This window comes from Grampus griseus, assembly GCF_964374135.1.
Source record: "Grampus griseus genome assembly, chromosome: 2".
Classification (NCBI taxonomy): Eukaryota; Metazoa; Chordata; class Mammalia; order Artiodactyla; family Delphinidae; genus Grampus; species Grampus griseus.
In genome coordinates, this window is record NC_139018.1 from 38,460,143 (window position 1) to 38,482,729 (window position 22,587).

The 22,587-nt window shown below is 36.3% G+C and overlaps 1 protein-coding gene across 1 annotated transcript in view; it reads left to right on the forward strand.

Annotated features, from left to right (window-relative positions):
- KCNH5 (potassium voltage-gated channel subfamily H member 5) overlaps positions 1–22,587 on the forward strand; it is a gene marked incomplete at both ends in the record, with an annotated part of 325,030 nt that overhangs the window by 63,208 nt on the left and 239,235 nt on the right. Inside the window, one exon of the mRNA XM_082649042.1 lies at positions 3,027–3,419. Within this exon, the coding sequence (XP_082505168.1) occupies positions 3,027–3,419 (393 nt within the window). The remainder of the gene's footprint in view (positions 1–3,026; positions 3,420–22,587) is intronic.

Here is a 22,587-nt window from a genome sequence, read left to right on the forward strand (position 1 = left end):
CTGAAAGTACAAATGAAATAACAAAGCGAAGAGTTGTTACTCACTGCCTTATAAAGGAGTCCTAGTGATGGGGCTGAGATTAAAGTCGTGCTCTGCATATGAGAAAGCTCAAAGCTGCAGCACATAGTGAGTCCCTTTCTTTGTTGTTGCCATTCTTCTCCTCGCCTCCCTGCTCATTCTCCTCCTTCTCTTGTAGCAGTTTTGGATTGCTTTACGAATGCAAGTCACCTTCCGAAGAACTGGGTTATGAATGTCTAAAGAAATATAAGACAAGGGTTTTTATTTTGACCTGTACATTATAATCACCTGGAAAGATTTTGAAAATATAGATTCTCTGGGAACCCACACAAGATGAATTTAATTATTTTCTGGCATGGGGTCTGAGTATGAGTATACTTTATTTTTTAAAACTTCTCCAGAAGATTCTAGTTTGTGGCCAGATTTAAGAAATACTGAACTCAAGAGTGATTTCATTCCATCTCTAGAGGAGACATCTTACATTTGTCCAGGGTGCTTAGCGGGGCCGACTTGTCTATTAACACAGTGTGTAGGGCCCACATGATGTTTGAATTTCCACTAATAGTAGAAGGAAAAAATGAACTTTTAGGTAAAAGAATTTTGAATATATAATATTAATTTATTCATCTTTATAAAAAGACAGTTGTAAAATATAATTTTTATTATTTTTATGGAGGAAGGGGTCTAAGAAGGCAAAAATACCCAGGACCCATGAAGGTCCTAATGTACCCTGTTACTGAGTTTATTTTCTAAGTATGATTTCTTTGTGCTCAAACTGTAGACTGTGGTAAAATATTAACATTGAATATGAAGGAAATTTTCATGTTTAACACAGTGAAATTAGAATGAATAGATCAGTGGTTGAAAAGTGAAAGAGAGGCCATGGTTCTGTATGATTCTGTGTATGTAATGCTTTGTCTCAACATGAAGCTTACCTGCCTGTAGGATAATTTGTTGCTAAGTAATTTAAGACCTTATGGGAAAAGTATGACTGGGGCACTGATAATGAGGATAAATATGTAAAAATCTTTATAAATAGTTCTTATAACTCCCAAACTTAAAGCAATAATTATAATATACACCTAAAGAGAATATCAATGATGTTTTTCACATTTTAAAATAGCAATGATTATATTATATACTTAGTTTTCAGTTATGTAAGTTCTATTTATGAGAGACTTTTCAGGATAAATTTCAAGTTTCAAAACATGCTAGTATACTTATTTTGCTTTGTAGCGTAAGAATTACATGCTAACAGGTGTTTTTGTTTACATCTATTTGCACATTCACAAATTTAGTGCATTTATGATTTTATAGTTTGAACTTGTTGACTCCTACTTTCTGGGTCCCATTAGTCCTAGGGACACTAAATACTTGGATGCATAAGATGGTAGAGCTGCTGAAAACATTGTTTATCAAAGTCCCACTTGCAGACTCCTTAATACATAGGTTTACTCAGCTTTAGCTTCATTGATGGCATGGAGCAGAGGTCTCTGACGTGCTGCTTCAGCTCCTTTTCACAATTTCCAGGTTCTAGGTTCTGGAAGGAAGTGCTAAGTCCTGTGTTTGTTACCTTTGCCCAGACCTCTGCTTTTGCTCTGTCATCTGCTTTTTCTCATTGTCTCTTTAATGAGACCTAATCAGAGTAAGTCAAGGTTCATATAACATTACATTGAAATTTTTCCATTTGTCGAAAAGGTACGGAGAAGCAAACCTGAATATTTAGGTTTTTTTTTTTTTTTTCCCCTAAAGGGAATTTGCCTCTGGGCAGGAAATCCAATATTCTTTAAGTCCTGATTGAAAAGAAAAAAGGGAAAAGCAGGTTATAACATTTACACCCCTGATATTGCTGTGCCAGTCATTAGGGCCCTGGCTGAGTCCCACACAACAGCAAGATCACCATCAGTGGGGCCCTGGGGTTCAGCAAGGCCGTCAGAATCAAAGTTATGCTCCTTGAGGTGCCAAATATGTGAAGAATGGATAAGGGTGAGTCATGCAAATAACAGTTGGGCAGTCAGTGAGAGATGTGTGATTCTAGGCAAGCCTGCCAAGTGAGTGTGCAGAACTTGCAGAAGTTGGTGTCCAGCAGTGCTGTGGATCAGTGTTGGTGCTGGGGGAGGTCATCGAGAGCATGGGACTGCGGGTTGACCCTTCAGCTGGACCCAGGCAGTTGGAGGCTCCTTACCCCTACCCTTGTCCTTGGAATGTATACTCTGCTTACCATTCCCACAATGGGGGCCATTTTCAAGGATGCAGGCTTGAGAGAGTAAGGTGTTGTTGAGACCTTCAGGTGTTGTGGTGACCTTCAGTCACACCTCTATATGTGACTGAACCCAGTTAAGGCTTCTATATAAACTTTTAATATTTGGTGGGTGGGTTCAGAGATCTACTGGTCTTGTGGCTGCCCAATAAAAGCCTTGTAAGGGGCTTCCCTGGTGGCACAGTGGTTGAGAGTTCACCTGCCGATGCAGGGGACACGGGTTTGTGCTCCGGTCTGGGAAGATCCCACATGCCGCGGAGCGGCTGGGCCCGGGAGCCATGGCCGCTGAGCCTGCATGTCCGGAGCCTGTGCTCTGCAATGGGAGAGGCCACAACAGTGAGAGGCCTGCGTACCGCAAAAAAAAAAAAAAAAAAAAAAGCCTTGTAAGTAAGTTCCCTTGTATATTAAAACTGCCACCTACCAATCTGGAGTGGTCTGCCTCTTTCTTTGGTCTCTCCCTGCCCTCCATGTATGGGGACCAGTTTTTGAAACAACAGTTGGCCACTGGAGAGAAAGCCAGAGGGAATAGCAGACAGATCAACTTTGGTAGAGAGATTGGACATGGAGTGACTTTGAACAAACCTTGATACAACTTAGGAGAAGAGGGAGATGAAACCACAGAGCCTGACTGGCCTTGAAACCAGGAGTCATGATTAATAGGCTGTGGTTTGGCTGCCAGTAAATTTGAATTCATTACTAACTGTGCAGAGATGTCCGGGTCATTATATATATATTTTCTCTCTTTTAGGTTCTTCAGCTGGGATCAGATATCCTTCCTCAGTACAAGCAAGAAGCGCCAAAGACGCCACCACACATTATTTTACACTATTGTGCTTTTAAAACAACTTGGGATTGGGTGATTTTAATTCTTACCTTCTACACCGCCATTATGGTTCCTTATAACGTTTCCTTCAAAACGAAGCAGAACAACATAGCCTGGCTGGTGCTGGACAGTGTGGTGGATGTTATTTTTCTGGTTGACATTGTTTTAAATTTTCACACGACCTTTGTGGGACCTGGTGGAGAGGTCATTTCTGACCCCAAGTTGATCAGGATGAACTATCTGAAAACTTGGTTTGTGATCGATCTGTTGTCTTGTTTACCTTATGACATCATCAATGCCTTTGAAAATGTTGATGAGGTAAGTTTCTTTTTCTTTTTAGTACTTGAATCACATGTTTCGAGAAAATTAGGATAAAAAGAGTTTACAGATAATACAGACTTCTTTTGAGCCACCACTTTCAATCTTCATCCTACTAAACACTTGCCATAAATTGTCATATTTGATTACCTTATAATTTTCATCTGCTTTTTTTTCTTGATTTCTGGTTGAAAATACTGATTACTAGAAAAATGGCTATGGTTGGAGGTTGTGGCTGAAAGAGGTGGAGGAGAAGAAAAGCCACAGCATTTGGAGTCAAATATGGTTTATGAACTAGATAATTGATTGACAGGTGATGTGTTTTGATGTGTGTTTTGGTTTTATTTTTTTGAAAACTGTGGCATTTTAAAACTCTGTGCACCCATAGGTCTTTTGACTCCTCCTCCTCCAGATAGCAGTGCTTGAGTTAACAAAAAGATACAGAAAATTTTATGGAAGAAAAATTCTTGAATTTTTGCCTTTTTGGTTTCTTTTTTATAGTTTTTGCTTTAAATTTTGTCTAAGTACATTTGTGATTAGAGACTATATTGGATGACTTCTGATGTCTGGTCACATTCAAGATTCTGCTTATTCAATGTTATCTGCACAATGAGAAACACTTAAAACGTGTAATATCTTGGAAGACCATTTTATTCAGAGCTTCTTAGCTTCTAACCTAGTAGTGGATGATTTTCAACTTGCTACACGAAGGATGTATATAAATGAGTCAATATAGAATGTATCTATTATTAAAATATGTTCATAATAATAATTACAAACTTAATTTCCCTGAAGATTTTACTCTGTCCTCATAGACTGTTCAGATGGAAAATTCTGCACTACATTGTTGTCATTGTGTGTGTATTTGGGAGGTAGTTTGCAACTTTTCTTCAGTAACTTTTTCCATAAAATTTCTGCATTCAATCCACTTTAATGATATTAAAAATATTTCCCTGAAAGTTAAGTATAGACATTGTATTTTGATGCTGTACATGTAATTGTTACTTTAAAAATTGGGGGAAAAAAGGAATCGTAGTAATTTGTTTTCTAATTTTAGATTTTACCTACATCAAGCTTGTTAAGGTATATTTATTTCTTCCCTATTTACCTTCTGGAAGGGTTGAGAGGGGTTAATTTTGAAAATGCTAATCATATGATAAGAAGATAATAAGTAGTATTTATATGTTCACTTACTAAATGGATTAATATATTAAGATCAATGCATTAAGATTTCCATTATTTAGAACATAGGCATAAAGATTTTAATAAAAATAATTAAAAGATTGGTTTAATTCATAGAAAAGTGAATACATTAAACATTACATAATAATAAATGCATTTAATATACCATACAAATACATGAAGAAATCCTCAGACTTACTAATATTAAGGAAAATGCAAAGTAAACCTACAAACTACACTGACATACCATCATTAACCACACACACTAGATTGGTGAGAAGGTGGCTAAGGATGTGCACTCTTCAGATCTCCTTTCATGAAAACCTGCTGCATGGAGCACAGTTAGGGGACTCCTGGAAGTGGCTCCTGGTTTGGGAAAGCCAATCATTGGGCATCTCTTTCAAACTCAGCATTCAGTGATATCACACTATCACACTGGTAGCTTGAAACTGGCCACAATGGGAGTATTTACACCCAGAAAGTCACAAATGCTATGAATAAAAACTTTTCTTTAACTTTCTGTGGAATTAGTTGTTAGTCATTTACCAACACACCACTGAACACAGTTGACTGACACCTGCTATGGTTTTCTGATCTGCTGCAGGTCACACATCGAAGCCATATTTCCCCAACATTGTGTCCAGCCAGTGACTAAGAATGGTGGTAACATTATGATTAGTTCACTCCTGCTCAATAAAGAGCTCCTCTATTGAGCAACTTTTGCTCTGGGATTCCCCATTTACCTGTGCTGTGGTTGAGGCTCTTTCTACACAATTCTTCCTGCCCTCTTCACAGGTTTCAAATGGCATTGTGGTCTGAAGTCTCCTCCCTCCTCCGTTTCTCCTTCATAGGCATTTATCTCAGTAAAGATCTTGCATATCTAACCCTGACTTGGCATTACTCTGTCGGGGACCTGAACTGATGAAGCGATGGGGTGAGGCCTCTCATACATTGCTCAAGGGAATGTTGGTAAAACTTCCATGAAGAATAATTGGCAATGTCTCATTTTAAAAAAGAAAAGACACTAGGGGCAACCACTAGGGGCAATCCCCTTGTTTAAGGGATTCTTTGTTATTTGCTTCCATCACCAAACAGCAAGATTATGTACCTACCTCTTGGTTTTTCAGTTTTAGGACTTGTCTTTGACTTCTTACTATGGAATTTGAAGTTTTAGCCTCTTTATCCCTGCCCTAACTGTATATATGCACTTATTTCCCTCACCTCATTCTCGCAATATAGGTATACCATCCTCTTGGTTCCATAAATAGTAGGTATTTATATCATTACTACTACAAATATGCTATTTATAGCTGAACCTTCAACATGCTGTGATTACTTTTCCTTTTCTGCACTTTCCATTTTCCTGAGAGTTGGTTTTATCATTTGTTTAGTTTTATGTACTAATCACTAACTCAATCGCTAAGCTCTATGCCAGTTGTCTAAATCTCCCTCCAGTACATTGATACAAGTAATAGTCTATCAACATCATTTTCTTAAACAGATCTCTCTACACTCTGCCCTCCCACCTGATGGACAGTTTGGCTAGCTGTAATATCCTAGGCCAGAGATAATTTCTCCTCAGATTTTGAAAGACACAGTGCCATTACAGTCTACCTTCTAATAATTCCCTTAAGAAACTTTAAACCATTGTGACCTGTTTTCTCTTTCTGGAAATTTGATGTATCTTCTCTGTCCAGGGTTCTGAATCTTTCCAGTAATATGCTTTAGTGTAAGTCCCATTTTCATCAGTTTTGCTGGGTACTGACTGGGTAGCCTTTTTCAATCTAGAAAAGCACGTCTTCTGTTTTGATTTTTTTCTTATGATGATTTTCTCCATCCCTTTCCCCCCTCTTTTCCATTCTCTCTCTTGCTGGAATTCCTTTTGTTCTTATACCTACTAGACTTCTCCTCTGATTCCTTTTTTTTTCTTCCCTATTTTCCAATCCTTTGTATTTTTGCTGTACTTTCTGGAAGATTTTCTCAACATTATTTTCCACCTTTTCTTGTAACTAATAATGCTTTTTTTTTGCTTAAAGTCTTTTTGGCTTAATACTAATAGAGCCAAACTAGCATTTGTATACTATTTGATATATGTATTTCTATTATTTAACTTTTTATCATTCTAGATTATTATACTCTAGTTGTGTCTTTTATAAATAGTCTATACATTCTAAGAGTCTTTCTAACTGGGAAGTTTAGTCTATTTACACTTATTGTGATTAATTACCTTTTGATTTTCTTAGAGCATCTTATTTTCCATTGTAAAATGCTTTTTCTTCACTTTTCTGTTTTTATTTTTGCTTCTTCTCTGCTGTCTTTTGGATTGATTGAATTTTTTAAATCTCCTGGATTTCCTCTACAGGATTAGAAGTTTTTCTGTTAATTGATTACTCTTAATATTTTTAGCATCAGTATTTGACTTATGAGTATCTTTGCCCTTCTAAATAAATCAAGGGCTTCTGTTTACCTTCTCATCTTTCAAACTAGTATTGTCTTATATTTTGGCTCCGCATTATTTTTAACTTTCTCTTTGAATTATTGGAGGCCTTCTTTAGGGCATGTTTGTTGTGAGTCTTTGAGATGGTGATTCTGGGTCTCAGTTTCCATATTTGTAAAAAAAAGGGAAGGAATGCTTGACTTTTTTACTTCACACAACGGTTTTAAGGAATAGATGGGAAAACAGATATGAATGATTTTTGTTTGTAGAATTGTGCATGTCTGAGGGGATATTATTATTTCATTTGTGCATGTCTGTTTCCTCAGCTTGGTGATAAGCCCTGTGATATTGAGGGATGTGTTCCATCTCCTTGGTAGTCCTTCGTTGCTCTTAGTACATATTGGTGACTCACTGACCTGAAGCAATAAAGTGTTAGCAAGGTTTTAGTAGACTGTACAATGACATAAAACAAAATAGAACTTAAAAATGAGAAATTGAGCTAGTGGTGGCTTGGGAATAGGAGAGTATGAGTCTGAAGATCACAATTTAATCCTTTGACATGCTATGAGTGCAGAATGACTTAGAGGACTTAATAACACTTTTTGTATTCAAGATTGTCTCAGTCAACATGCTCTCTTAAGGCAACTTGATTTACTAGGCATTCACGAACTGGGTATGACATTCTTTAAGAGAACTGTGAGGATGGGAAGACAGAATCCATTAAAGGAAATAATTCTGTTTGAAAAGAAGTACGTAATGTAAATTTCCTAGAAACCATAATGGGGTAAAAGATGTTATCACCAAGAATCCAAGGAATAGAAATAAGCTCATTTGTAGCATGCATTTGAATACAGCTCTGGGAGGTTAGGGGGAACTGAATTATAAGACATCAGAGGAAAATGGGGCAGCTGCAGGTAACACACAGTTTGGTAGCCTGAGTGGACTTAGGAATCGTGATACATGGGGAATTCAGGGGACAATGAGTGGTATTAGTAAGTGGTAAACATGATAAACTAGGTTAGAACAAATTGAAATTGGAAAAATGATCACTTATGTATTGTTTCAGGAGACAAAATGATTGGGCCAGTGACTGCTAAGTGGAAGTATTATAAATATTTTTAATTTCCAGGGAAGTTTATGGAAAATAATTTTCTAAATTATTACTTTCTTGAATTATGCTTGTCAAGTGGCCACATGCGTTGTTTCATTTTAGCATATCTGTTTACATAGCAAATTTTTATCTCTTGCCTAGTCATCAAAACAAGAATTGGAAATCAAAGAAGCTAATTATACTCAAAGATTTTAGACGCTTTTTGTCCCCTTTTGTGGAATTTCAGGCGCTCCACCCAGAATAAAATTTTAGAAATTGCTAGTTAATACAATTTCATCACCATTACTTTTTTTATTAAAGCCTATAGGTAATTGAAATAATGTTTGAGTGGTATAGGTAAGGATTACATAGTATTATTTTTTTTTTAGTTTTACTAGTTTTAATATTATTAAACCCATAGAAACATTGCCAAGTCTACCTTAGAACTGATTGATTTTTCTTATCAATGTGTTTGCTCAGTTGATAATAGACTTTTTTTAAAGAGCTGTTTTAGGTTCACAGCAAAATTGAGAGGAAGGTACAGAGACTCCCCATACAGAGATTGCCCCCACACATGCATAACCTCACCCATTATCGACACCCCCACCAGAGTGAAACTATATTGACATATCATATTGCTAAAAGTCCATAGTTTACAGTAGGCTCACTCTTGGTATTGTACATTTTATGGGTTTTGACAAATGCATAATGGCATATTGTAGTATCATACAGAGTAGTTCACTGTCCTGAAACTCTGTGCCCTGCCTATTCATCCTTTCTTCCCTCCTAACCCCTAGCAACCACTAATCCTTTTATTATCTCTACAGTTTTGCCTTTTCCAGAAAGTCGTATAGTCGGAATCATACAGCAGGTAGCTTTTTCAGATTGACTTCTTTCACTTAGTAATATGCATTTAAGGTTCTACCATGTCTTTCCATGGCTGATAGCTCATTTCTTTTTAGTACTGAATAATATTCCACTGTCTGGATGTACCACAGTTTGTTTATCCACTCACCTACTGAAGGCTATCTTGATTGCTACTAAGTTTTGGCAATTATGAATAAAGCTGTTACAAACTTTTGTTTGCAGGTTTTTGTGTAGGCATAAGTTATCAGCTCATTTGGGTAAATATTAAGAAGCATGGTTGCTGGATCATATGGTAAGAATATGTCAGTTTTGTAAGAAACTACCAAACTCTCTTTCAAAGTGGTTTTACCATTTTATGTTTCCACCAGCAATGAATGAGAGTTCTGGTTGGCACACGTTCTCACTAGCATTTGGTATCATCAGTGTTTTGGATTTTAGCCATTATAGTAGATGTGTAGCGGTATCTTGTTGTTTTAATATGCAATTTTCTAATGATATATGAACATCTTTTCATATGCTTGTTTGCCATCTGAATATCTACTTTTGTCCGGTGGCTGTTCAGATCTTTTGCTCATTTTTAATGGGGTTCTTAATTTTCTTATTGTTGAGTTTTAAGAGTTTTTAAATATATTTTAGATAATAGTCCTTTATTATTTGCAAATGTCTTTTGCAAATATTTTCTCCCAGTGTGTAGATTGTCTTCTCATTCTTTCGACAGTATCTTTCACAGAGCAGTTTTTAATTTTAATGAATTCCAGTTTATTAATTGTTTCATGAATTATGCCTTTGGTGTTATGTCTGAAAAATTATCACCATCCCCAAAGTACCTAGATTTTCTCCCACATAATCTTCTCAAAATTTTATAGTTTATGTTTTACGTTTAGGTCTATGATCCATTTTGAGTCAATTTTTGTGAAGGGTATAAGGTCTGTGACTAGATTCATATTTTTTTGCATTGGATGTCCATGTGTTCTATCACCATTTGTTGAAAAAAACTATCTTTTCTTTATTGTATTGCCCTTGCTCCTTTGTCAAAGATATGTTGACTATATTTATGGGGGTCTATCTGGGCTCTCTATTCTGTTCCATTGATCTGTTTGTTTACTTTTTTCCACCAATACCACACTGTCTTGATTACTATAGCCTTACTGTAGTTGAGTGTCTGTCCTCTGATTTTGTTCTTCTCCTTCAATATTGTGTTGGCTACTTTGCACAGTTTTTATCCCTCCACATAATCTTTACAGTCAGTTTATTGATATACACAAAATAACTTAATGGGATTTTGACTGAGATTACATTGGTAGCTTTAGATCAAGTAGAGAAAAATTGACATCTTGACAATATTGAGTATTTCTGTCCATAAACATGAACTATTGCTCCATTTATTTAGTTCTTTTTCGATTTCTTTCATCAGAGTTTCATAGTTTTCCTCATGTACATCTTGTACATTTTTTTGTTAGATTTATATCTGAGTTTTTCATTTTTGTTGTGCTAATGTAAATGGTATTGTGTTTTTAAATTCCACTTGTTCATTGTTGGTATATAGGAAAGTGATTGGCTTTTGTATGTTGATCATATATCCTGCAAACCTGCTTTAATTGCTTAGTAGTTGCAGGATTTTTTTTTTTTTTTCTGGGTCAAGTTGTTTGGATTTTCTGCATAGATAATTATGTCATCTGCAAACAAAGACAGTTTTCTGTTTCCCCTTCCCAGTCTGTATACCTTTTATTTCCTTTTCTTTTCTTATTGCATTTGCTAGGACTTCCAGTATGAAGTTGAATAGGAGTGGTGAGAATAGACATTCTTTCCTTGTTCCTGATCTTAGTGGGAAAGCTTCTAATTTCTCACCATTAAATATGATGTAATATGACATAAGCTGTAGGGTTTTTGTAGATGTTCTTTTTCAAGATGAGGAAGTTCCTCTCTGTTCCTAGTTTTCTGAGAGTTTTTATCATGAATAGATTTTGCATTTTGTCACATGCCTTTTTTGCATCTATTGATAAGAATATATGATTTTTCTTCTTTAGTCTGTGATGTTATGGATTCTATTAATTGATTTTTGAGTGTCGAACCAGCCATGCATACCTAGGATAAATCTTACTTGGCCATACTATATAATTATTTTTATATATTGTTGGATTTGATATGCTAATATCTTGTTGAGGATTTTTGCATCTATGTACATGAGAGATATTCTTTTGTAGTTTTCTTTTCTCATATTGTCTTTGCTTTTGGTATTAGGGTAATGCTAGCCTCATAAATCTGGGTTAGGAAGTATTGTTTCTGCTTCTACCTTTTGGAAGAGATTGTAGGCAATTGGTATAATTTCTTCCTTAAATATCTGGTAGAATTCACTCATGAGCCCATCTGGGCCTGGTGCTGTTTTGGAAGGTTATTAATTTATTGAATCAATTTGTTTAATAGATGTAGTTCTCTTCAAATAACCAATTTTTGTATGTGTGTGAGTTTTGGCAGATTGTGTCTTTCATGGAGTTAGTCCATATCATCTAGGTTCTCAAATTTACGGGCATAGAGTTGTTCATATTATTCCACTTTGTTGTTGTTATTATTATTATCTTTTTAATGTCTATGGCATCTGTAGTGACATCCTCTCTTTCATTTGCCATGTTAGTAATTGTGTCCTCTCTTTTTTATTTTTCTTAGTTAGTGTGGCTAGAGGCGTATCAATTTTATTGATATTATCAAAGAAAAAACTTTTAAGATTTTGTTGATTTTCTCTACCGATTTCCTGTTTTCAATTTCATTGATTTTTGCTATATTTTTAATATGTCTTTTCTTCTTGTTACTTTGGATTTAATTTGCTTTTCTTTTTCTAGTTTGCTAAAGTGGAAATTTAGGTTATTGATTATAGTTTTTATTGCTTTCTAATATATGCATTCTAAGTTATATATTTTCCTCTAAGTACTGCTTTGCTGCATCCCACGAACTTTGTTTAGTTGTATTTTCACTTTCAGTTAATTAAAAAAACATTAAATTTTACTTGAAATTTTCTCTTTAATCCATGTCTTACTTACAAGTGTGTTGTTTAATTTCCACATATTTTTGGATTTTCCAGGTATATATCAGTTATTGATCTCTAGTTTAATTTCATTGTGGTCCAAAATCAGGTATTGTATGATTTCTATTGTTTTGAATTTGTTAAGGTGTGTTTTATAGCACAGGATGTGGTCTGTCTTGGTGAATATTTTACATGACCTTGAGAAGAATGTGGGTTTTTGTTGTTGTTGTTTTGCTGTTGTTGTATAAAGTAGTCAAAGATGTCAGTAATAGGCAGCTAATCGATGGTGCTATTGAGTTCTGCTCTGTCCTTACTGATTTCTGCCTGCTAGACCTGACCGTCTCTGACAGAGGGATATTGAAGTATGATAGTGGATTCATTTAATTTCTCCTTGCATTTCTATTAGTTTTTGCTACACATATTTTGATGGTCTTGTTAGGTGCATACAATATAAGGATTGTTATGTCTTCTTGGAGAATTTACCCCTTTATCATTATGTAATGCTCCTGTTTATCCCTGATAAACTTAGTTAGTCTGAAGAGTATGAGACTTTTAATGCAATGAAATGTATTATCTCTGGGATGATTTTACCTTCTATATGGGACTTTCTTAGTTTCTTATTAGCCTGCTTTAAAAACTTTTGCTGCAATTTTAAGTCCTATATACCTCCCAGTTCTTCTCTGCTTAAGAAAGCACATTAATAACACTAGTGCTTCTAATAATAATAAAAAACCATTTATATTTTTATCGATGATTGGATTAGTGGTTTATCAACACTTGTCTTTCATCTGTGTGCTCAGGGGAAGGTTTATGAGTGACCCTATTTTGCAACCTTCAATTCTACTTCAAGTTAAGAAGTCAAATCCAACAAGGATCTTTAGAAAACTCAGGGTTAGACCCTGTGCTCATTTCTGGAGGAATCAAACTTAGACCTTATGCTTCCTCAATGCAAAGACTCTGTCTTTCTAATAGCCTGGATTTGCAGTGCCTGACACATAATTGCCATACTATATATATTTCTATTAAAGTGAATGAGGGATTGAAGCTTACAATGTTTCCTAAATATACCTGTTTCTTGTTAGTAATGGAAAAGTTAGGGCCAAAGGGCAGTCTTTGTGGCATAACCTTATCTGTGCCCCAAACTTCTTCATTCAGACAGTAGGGCATTATCCTTTGGCCACTATGCTCACCTCTCTGTTCATAAGTTCCTTTCCATGAATATTCTCACTTAAATAATCTTCCAGTCATATGACCTACACTGCTAGCTTTCCATACATGTTTAGAGGTTACCTTAGGGTTTAGGTTCCTAAGCTGGGATCTCCCACTAGGAGTGCAAAACATTGTAGACTAATGAATACAAAGATGTACAAGGCAAAGTCACTGAACTCAAATGTACCTACCTTCTAGCTTGAGAGAAAAACTTTCTCAAAAATTATGCAAGAGTGTGAATAAAGGAGGAGTAGTGTGAAGGAGGAGATGAGGTAAGGATTTGGAGAATGGGTAAGAGTCAGCCACAGGTTCCAAATTGGAGGATAGTGGCAGTAGGCTGAACTTTTAAATTCTATTCCAAGTGGATATTGGTGGTACAGAATGGTAATAAACAGATTTAAAGATTGATATCTTTTTTATATTTGAAAAATTTGGTGATGCTCCAGGATATATTCTTTGCATTAATTTTCTACAGAGACAAAGTAGTCTGCCTGAGGGAATTAGCTTTGGGAGGATAGGAAGTTGCAAACAATCAGGATAGCAATAGGATTCCTTTATTTGATTTTGTTGTTTACAGGAATAGAAACTTTTATCAGAACTGATCTTCATTCATGATGAAGGCTTCCTATTGTTAAACATTAGGGAATAATTCTGACATGGAGGCAAAGAAGGCTGAAATATATTGCAATATGTATACTATGATCCTTAAAATTTTTTTGCCTGAACTATCTATGGATACTTGCATAGAAATTGCTCTTTATCTTTCTGCATAGTAATTATCACTATGCTTGAGAATACATCACTTCCTTACTCTTCTTTGAAGGAAGTTCTAAACCTCCATCCCTACTCCCTTTGGTCTTTCTGTTACTTCATTTTATTCCATGATTTTATCTCTGCTTTTACATAACACATGCTAACTCACAAGGAACATGTTTATCTTTATATTGGAATTTTTCATCTTTAGGAAGTTTGTTTATTAGACATTGTGGATAAAGGGTTAACAAAACTATTTCTCCTTCTGCATTGACAGATTTTACCTTTGATCAACTGTCTTCCTTTGTTCTCCCAGGGACTGATGAAGGAAATATGCTATCTATGTTTCTAGACTGTATTACTTGTATTTAAAAAAGATCTCTGATTTGTAAATTACATCTGGACTATGAAGAACTTTTAATGAGCTGTAAATAACCTGATGAGGATACCACAGCCTAAGGGTTCCCTGATTGATACAACTCCAAGCATATCCCTTGTGGAATTCTGAAAGCTATACCTGTGTTGTTATTATAGGTGCTGGTTTAGGTGACATTTAAACCTAGACCTGAAAGATGAGTAGAATTAACGAGGCAAAAGGAGTAGTTAGCGGGTTAGGGAGAGTGTTTTTAAAATTCACTTTTGGAGACCCCACCAGGTGAGAGAGAATATAAAAATTTTGAAGAAAGGAAAGACATTTTCTATAACTGGAGTACAGAGAGCAGAAGACAGAGATGCACAAGGGAGACTGGAAAAGTAGGCAGGGGCAGGTTGTGTTAAGGAGTTTGGATTATTGTAAAGGTGGCAGCAAGTTACTGAAGGTTTTAAAGCATCTCCCAACCTGGTTTGCTTGTGCATATATCATGATATTTGAAAAAAAAATCGAGACTTAGGCAATATACCTCTTTTTTGGTGCATATTTTGATCATGCTTTATATTCACTCTGGACCAATGGATATTAATGAGAACATTTTTTTTCCATAATAAGAAGCATTTAAAATTAGTATATCATGGATATTGCTTAAAACAGATGTCTGTCTATCTATTTATCTATCTATCTACTATCTATCTACCTATCTACTTATGCCACTGTGTATTGATAAGAATATAAATAGACTAAAACAGGTGGTATGTACAAGTTATTTAAATTGAGTTTCTCTATTGAAGCATATTAACTAATGCAGGGGTAATTAGTATTATTTCTCCATGGATCTCTTGGTAACATGAGTTGGAGAAATGAGTTCTGAATAGGAAGAAGGCAATAGAACTTGTTATATGGGTTAGAGATGCAGATAACAATTGTAGTTTGCTACATTAGTTTTCTTTCAGTCTTTAAATTGTACTCTACAAAAGGAAATGGAAACGGACTATTTAGTCATTCATGTACAAAATCTACTTAGAATAAGACCCCAATGCTTATAAAACAGAGTGGTTTCTATATAATTGCCTAATATTGTGCTACCCATGAAGATTAAATAACTATTAATTATTAATTACAATATCAGTGCTAGAGGAGTCAGAAATAATTATGAGAGATTTCTGTATTGCTTAGTTTATTCTTTAATTAATGTATTCATTTTCTTAATAAATATTTGGTGCTTACACTGTGGCAGGGAGTTCTAGAGTGTGTGCTAGGGATAAAAGAATGAACAAAACATGATATGAATACACAATCAGAAAGAGACAAATGGCACGAAGGGAACATACCTGGTCCTTTGAGATTATATAATGAAATGACCTGCTCTAGACTAAACCAAAACAGATTTTAGAACAACGGAAGCTATATGATTTTAAACTATGAGTGATTTCAAAAGATAACTCTTATATAGTGTTCAGAATAGAGTGGACGGAGTCAAATGAATGCCTTAAGATTTATTAGAACACTTCCATAGGTCTAGGAGAGAGATGCTAGTAGCATGGTTTAAGATGGTGTCAGTGGCGATAAAGAAAAGTGAATAAATTGGAAAGATATTTAGGAGTTAAAGTTAATAGGGTTTTAAGATAAATTGGGTATGGGAGATATCAAAGAAAGGGGCAACATGAATACTTCTTGGTTTCTGGTTTGTGTAATCAAATGGCTAGTGCTTATATATTAGAAAAGAACCAGGGCAATGTCTGGAATGGGAAGGTGGAGGTGAGAGTAGTAACTTTTTTTTTTTTTTAATGGGAGAGACATGAGATATTTAAATGTCTATGGGAAAGATGTAGTTGCAGGGGGAGTGGCTGGATTTTTGAGCAGAGGAGAGAAAGTTTAAAATATAGTGGATAGATGAATTCATAAGACAAGTAGTAAAATTGCTAGGTGGTTAGGAGATGTTTTGAGATTGATGATAATGAATTTCTAGTGGACTCAATCTGCCCTACTGTTTTACTTTCTTAAGCAGTTCTTAAACACAGCCCTGAAGAAAGCTGATAATTGAGTTAGAATTAGGGTTTTGATACAGGTTATAATGAAGAGACAGACATGCTAAGGAATTCAGGATGTATGGTGGTGTTGAAATTATAGGGCCACATAAAGAAGAAAATGGAGAATGGAAGGGTTAATAGATTAGGAAAAAGCAGATCTGTCAGTAGACTGGAGATTCAATAAGGTTGAATGTTGATGTAATTGGACGGTTTAGCTCAACATAGAAGAAGATGTGGTCAGAAAACAAGATGGTTCAATTCAAGATTTCAGAGCCGGAAAACGTTTTAGATATGAGAAATTTCAGATTATGACCTCGGGAGTGGGCATCTAAGGAAAAGTGAAAAGATTGTTGGAGATGAATTGGTGGAGAAACTGCGAGGCCAGGTTTTCAGCAGGGTCATCCACATGGAAACAAGTTATGCAGGGTGAGGGCAAGCTTTAGGAGAGGTTGGATTTAAGAACTATTTAGGAGGTATATGAAGTAATAACTTGGAGTTCTTTGTTCTCATGGAATATTTACTGGCATAAATTCTTGCAAAGCAAAATAGTGACACGTTTCCCAATACAAAAGGTAAATAATATCTAAAAATTGCATATTAACATTTATTTTATATATTCATATCTTACCTATTTGGAAGAATGTCTTGTTAAAATGAGACTTCTGTATCACATACATATCTGTGTTGCCCCCATTTTAAGTCAAACAAGTATGAAATACTGTGCACATAAATACATGTGCTTTCCTCACATTTGTATCAGTTAGCTTTTTTCCCCCACATAACAAACTACTCCAAAACTTTATGGATAACAACAATCACCATTTATTAAACTCACTTTCCTGTGACCTGAGTGATTCTGCTGACTTTGGCTATTGGCTTATCTCAGCTAAGTTCACCCATACGTCTGCGGTAGGCTGCTGACTAACTGATCCCAGATGGCTCAGATGGATGTCATAGGGCTGCTACTGTGGTCTCTCATCCTCCAAAAGCCTAGCTGCCATTCTTCATATGGCAACTTAGAATGGCCATGGGTTCTAAGACCATGACTGGAGGCTATGCTTCTTGAGGTCTAGGCTTGGAACTGGCACAGTGTCACTTACACCACATTCTGCTGGCCAAATTAAGTCATAAGGCCAGTCCAGACTGAAGTCAAGATGGGGACATAGACCCTATCTTTTGATGGGAGAGGTCACATTGCCAAAGGGTATGGATGCAGGGAAGGAAATGACCCGAGCTATTTTTTTTCCAAACAATCTACTACACATCCTGTGTGTGAGAATGCTAAATGTAGGTGAAAAACCAAGCAACTGGATAAGTCTGTACTCCTGCTCTCTCACCCCCACTTAATTGTCATGTGTCCTTGGACAAGAAAGGTCTTTGATCATTCCTCTTTTGTTTATAAAGCAAGGGGGGAAGAAGGTAGGAAAGAATACTAGCTGAGTTATCTGCCTACTATCCTTAGTGATAATCAAATGAGAGAATTGATTTGTATTTTAAATGGCTTTATCATTGTAAGCCATTATTTTTATGTTGATTACATCCCACATCTCTTTAATGTGGGAATCCACAAAAATATCCTGAAGAGTTAATAACGCTGAGATATCTCCTGGATATTTTTCTTTATGCTCCTATGGCCTGAGGGGCTTTTCAAGTAAGGAAACTGGCTAGAAAGGAAGGCTGATGACTGAAAGTTCTCCATTAACCCTGCTGTGTTCTATTATGCATTTGATGTGTTTGATATTCTCTTCCAGCAGTGGAACCCCAGGGATTTGTGAGCTAAGAGCTCAGAGGTTGGGATAGAGGCAGAATGCCACTGGAGTGCAGAGGAAGGCACAGGAAGATTGGAAAGCATGGAGTGAAATTAAGCAGAAAATGAATGAGCAGACAAAACTGGTGGAAAGCACAGAATCAAGAGGTTGTTATAAAAAGGTGTTAGGACAGAAGGGAGTCATTTTATTTTGGCCTGTCAAAGTATCCAGTATTACTATATGGGTTAAATTAAAATTCCCAACAAGGGATTAAATGTAATTTGAGGCGACTTCCCTGGCAGCCCAGTGGTTAAGACTTCACCTTCCAATGCATGGGGTGTGGGTTCGACCCCTGGTTGGGGAGCTAAGATCCCACATGTCTCGTGGCCAAAAAACCAAAACATAAAACAGAAGTAATATTGTAACAAGTTTAATAAAGAGTTTAAAAAATGGTCCACATCAAAAAAAAATCTTAAAAAAATTACATATACAAAAAAAGTATAATTTGAGGACCAATCTAAAGGTTATGAGGGTGAGTTGTAAAATCTCTTATTTTAGATAGAGTTGAATATGACACCTCTTCCCCCTCCCCAAATCACATGATGCAGAAGAAATCATTAATCTGAATTATGTACCGTGGTGAAATGTTAACCTTAACAACACAACAGTGACTAATGGATTTTCCTTAACATTGTTTTGATATTTAAATAAAACATTCTTTAAAAATTACATCAATATTACATGTAGAGCTCAAGGAAGCCACTTTGACTTCTAATGACGTCTAATCCCTAAGAGTAGTTCCATTTGTATTTAAACTTTTATAAATGGAATCATGCAATATATACTCTTTTGTGTCTAGTCTCTTTTGTTCAGTATGATACCTTTTAGATTCATTCTTGTTATTTCATATAGTTCTAGTCTGTTCATGTTTAGTTCTAGATAGTATTGCATTGAGTGAAGGTGCAATGATTTATCTATCCATTCTACTGGAGATGGACATTTGGATTACATCCAAATGTATTTCATCAAATTTAAGTTTTAAGTTTTTCATCAAATTTTAGAACAAAGTCATTAACTTTGAGTTTTGATGATAGTAATTGCATTAAATTCTTTTGGATACGAAACAGTGGAGAATGAGATAGCTAAAAAAAAACTTTCCAAATAAAGCAAACACTTCTGTATTACTCATTTTGAATAACAGTTTCTGGTTTGATAAGTAGATGAAAGGGACACTGTGGACAAATTAAAGGTGAAACTTTGGAGTTATGTTTGAGAGCAAAAAGGAGTTTGGTTTGACTGGAGCACTATTGCTTGGCAAAGGCATGGTTGGAAATGACCTGGCAGTGTGGACAGAAATGGGGTTGTGGACCTTGAAGGCCTGTAGAAATTGTGTTTAATGTCTATAATGAGCCTCTGGAGGATATGCTCGATACTGTCTTTTAAGAAGATTAATATTGCAGTGATTATTGGGATAAGGACAGGAAGACTGCACAGCAGTTGGCTATTGTGGGAAATGCATGAAGAATCTGCAGGACTAGGTCCATTCCTTGCTAGCTGTGTGACTTTAGACAAGTCGTGTAACCTGTCTGAGCTTCAGTGTCCGCCTATGAACAGTGGAGATAGGAGTCCTGGTATTGTGAGAATGAAATGAGTTGGTCCATGTTAGAGAATTGCAGACTCTCTAGGGTTCTGGGGCCTCCACAGACCCCTAAGTGGGCCACTGTTGGGCCTGGGTGGGAATAAATGGGAGGCAAGGTATTTAATCTCCTTTATTCAGTCTTATAGAGACTGCCTGTATTTAAGCCAAGACTGCTGGTACAAATGTGATTTGTTTATATCTAGAGCACATTATGCTCTAGATATAGTGAGGTTCAGAATGAGGTCAGATAGTGAAGTGCAAGGAGTGTGGACAAGACTGCCTATATTTGATTCTTGGCCCCTCCGCTTACCAGCTGCATGAACTTAGTCAAATTATTTAATGTTTCTAGGCTATGTTTAGTAATGATACCTATCACATAAGATTATTAACTATGCCCCCTCCCTGCCCCACCACACACTCAATTCACCCCACCCACATTTACTTGTGTCGTAAAAAGATTTTCATAATTTGTTGAACGTATTGACTACTTAACCTATTACCGTATGCCATACTTTGTAATTGACACTAGGTATATTCTTCAAGGGGTTTAGAGTTTCCTGGGATACCATACATGCAAACAGAGACTTGTAATAAAGTGCTATTATGATGACTGTTGTAATAGAGATAGACAAAGAGGACATGATAATACAAAATAAGGACACCTAACTCTCACAGTGGGTATAACAATGAAGATGGTGGGGGAGGTAAGAAGATGTCAGGGAAATGGACATGGAGGAGAGAGTCTCTGCCATAAACTATAAGTAAGACCCCAGCCACCAAGAGAGTGGGAGGGAAGAGTGCTTTAAGTACAGGGGACAAATTGTTAATGTGGCATGAAACAGCATGGGCACTCTGGGAACTACACATAGTTGAACATGGCAGGAGTCTAGACGGCAGGAGGAGGACTTGCTGGGAGAGGTGCTGACCAGACAGGCAGATGCTAGGTCCTGAAGGGCTTTGCATGTCATAGTAGGGAGTGAATACTTGATTCTGTAGGTAATGAGCTAATACTAAAGATTTTAGACCAGAGAGGGACATGATTAGATATATATGATGTAAAACGATAGCAGGCTGGCCTCTACAGTGTGATCACATAATTAAAGGGAGTGAGAACAGAGGTAGTATGGCTGATGGAGAGGCTATTCCTGTCACACAGTGAGAAAAAACATGAAGCCATGACCAAGGCATGGCCTTGAGAATAAGAAAGAAGGGATATTTTTGAGAGATTTCTTGAGCACTTTGAATGCTGAGATCCTCAAGACTTGATAACCGGTTGGATGTGACAGGAAAGGGGGTGTTCAGCCCCAGGTCTGAGAGACTGGCTTCATAATGATGTTGTTCACAAGAGTAGGGACATATTACCTTTTGAACACCTATGGAATATCTAAATGGAAATGTACAGCAGGTATTTGGCTTCTGTATCAGGAACTCATAGAAGTCAGTTGAAACATGGGCATGCAGTAAATCAACCAGGAGAGGCTGAGGGTAATCGTAATGAGAATCCTAACACATAAAAGAAGCATGGATAAGGTCAGCCCCAGAAAATGATTTTGAAAGACATGTCCGCTGGAGAGTTGGCTAAGATCTAGGAGAAAGTGGTGACATAGAGCCCATGACAGAGAGAGTTTACGATACTTACCAGACATTTTGTAACATTTAAATAATATTGGACATGGCTATAGAAAATGGTGCTTTTTGATTAAGTGGAGTCCAGAGTAGGTACCCCTCAAGGTGGATCACCTGCCTACATCAGAGGTCAGGGGAGTATGTCCTCCTGTTATTTGGGCCTAATTCGAGTGGGTCCTGATTCTTTACATTCTAGTTGAGGGTTGTGACTAGTTTTTAGTTTAAATGGGGTTAAAGGTTTCCTCTCTGTTTTCTCTTCTTTTGTTTTTAGCTGTGTTTCGAAAAAAGAATTCCAGTAGAAATAATTTTCTCTGTAGTATTGTGTTGGCCAAAAAGATCGTTCGGGTTTTTGTAAGATCTTATAGAAAATCCCGAATGAACTTTTTGGCCAACCCAGTATTTAAATAGAAGTAACACAGTTCCTTTAAAAATTGGAGCTAAGTGGAGGACAACATCTACAATAACACTGTTTTTATTTTTTAATTTAACCCTTTGAGTTTTTCATGCATTTTGACTATGGGTTTCTTTAGAGCAGAAGCAAGGCACATTTGTCTTAATGTCCCCAGGGCACAACTCAGAGCCTGTCATATAGAAATGCTCAATAAAAACTTATTTTTGTCTTTCTTGTTCATGATTATGTAGTTCCTTTTTTGAGAGCTTCCAAGCTCTCCTGAATCTTCTTACCTTTCAACATCTCATTTCATTGAATTATGCCAATTCATCTTCTGAATTTTATTAATGCTACTCTTACTGTCTAAAGTTCAATATCCCTGCCTAAGAGCCAGGCCTAAGGTTATCAAGGTTGAGACAGAAAACTGTCCGGATGCTACTGTTCCTTTTTTTGCTTCCTTAAGGTCTCCTGTTTTTACTTCTCTTTGTTTTCTCTCTCTCTATTTCAAATTTTTATTTTGCAAAATTTCAAATATATACTATCATATAGAGTATAACCAAATGTATTCCCAGCCTTTTTTCACTGTAACTTTACGATGCCATAATTGGAGTCTCATTAATGTTACATCTGTTCTACTGTACCAACCAGTTCCTCCATGTTGATCAGACTTAAGTTCAGAGTAGGTTATGTTAGCTGCCTTGTCTCCTCCCTGGGATATAGAATTAGCAGTAAGGAAGTCATGGACTCTGTGAGACTTGGAGGTGATGATCAGATGAGAGGGTCCTGGGTCACTGCTTTGTCTTT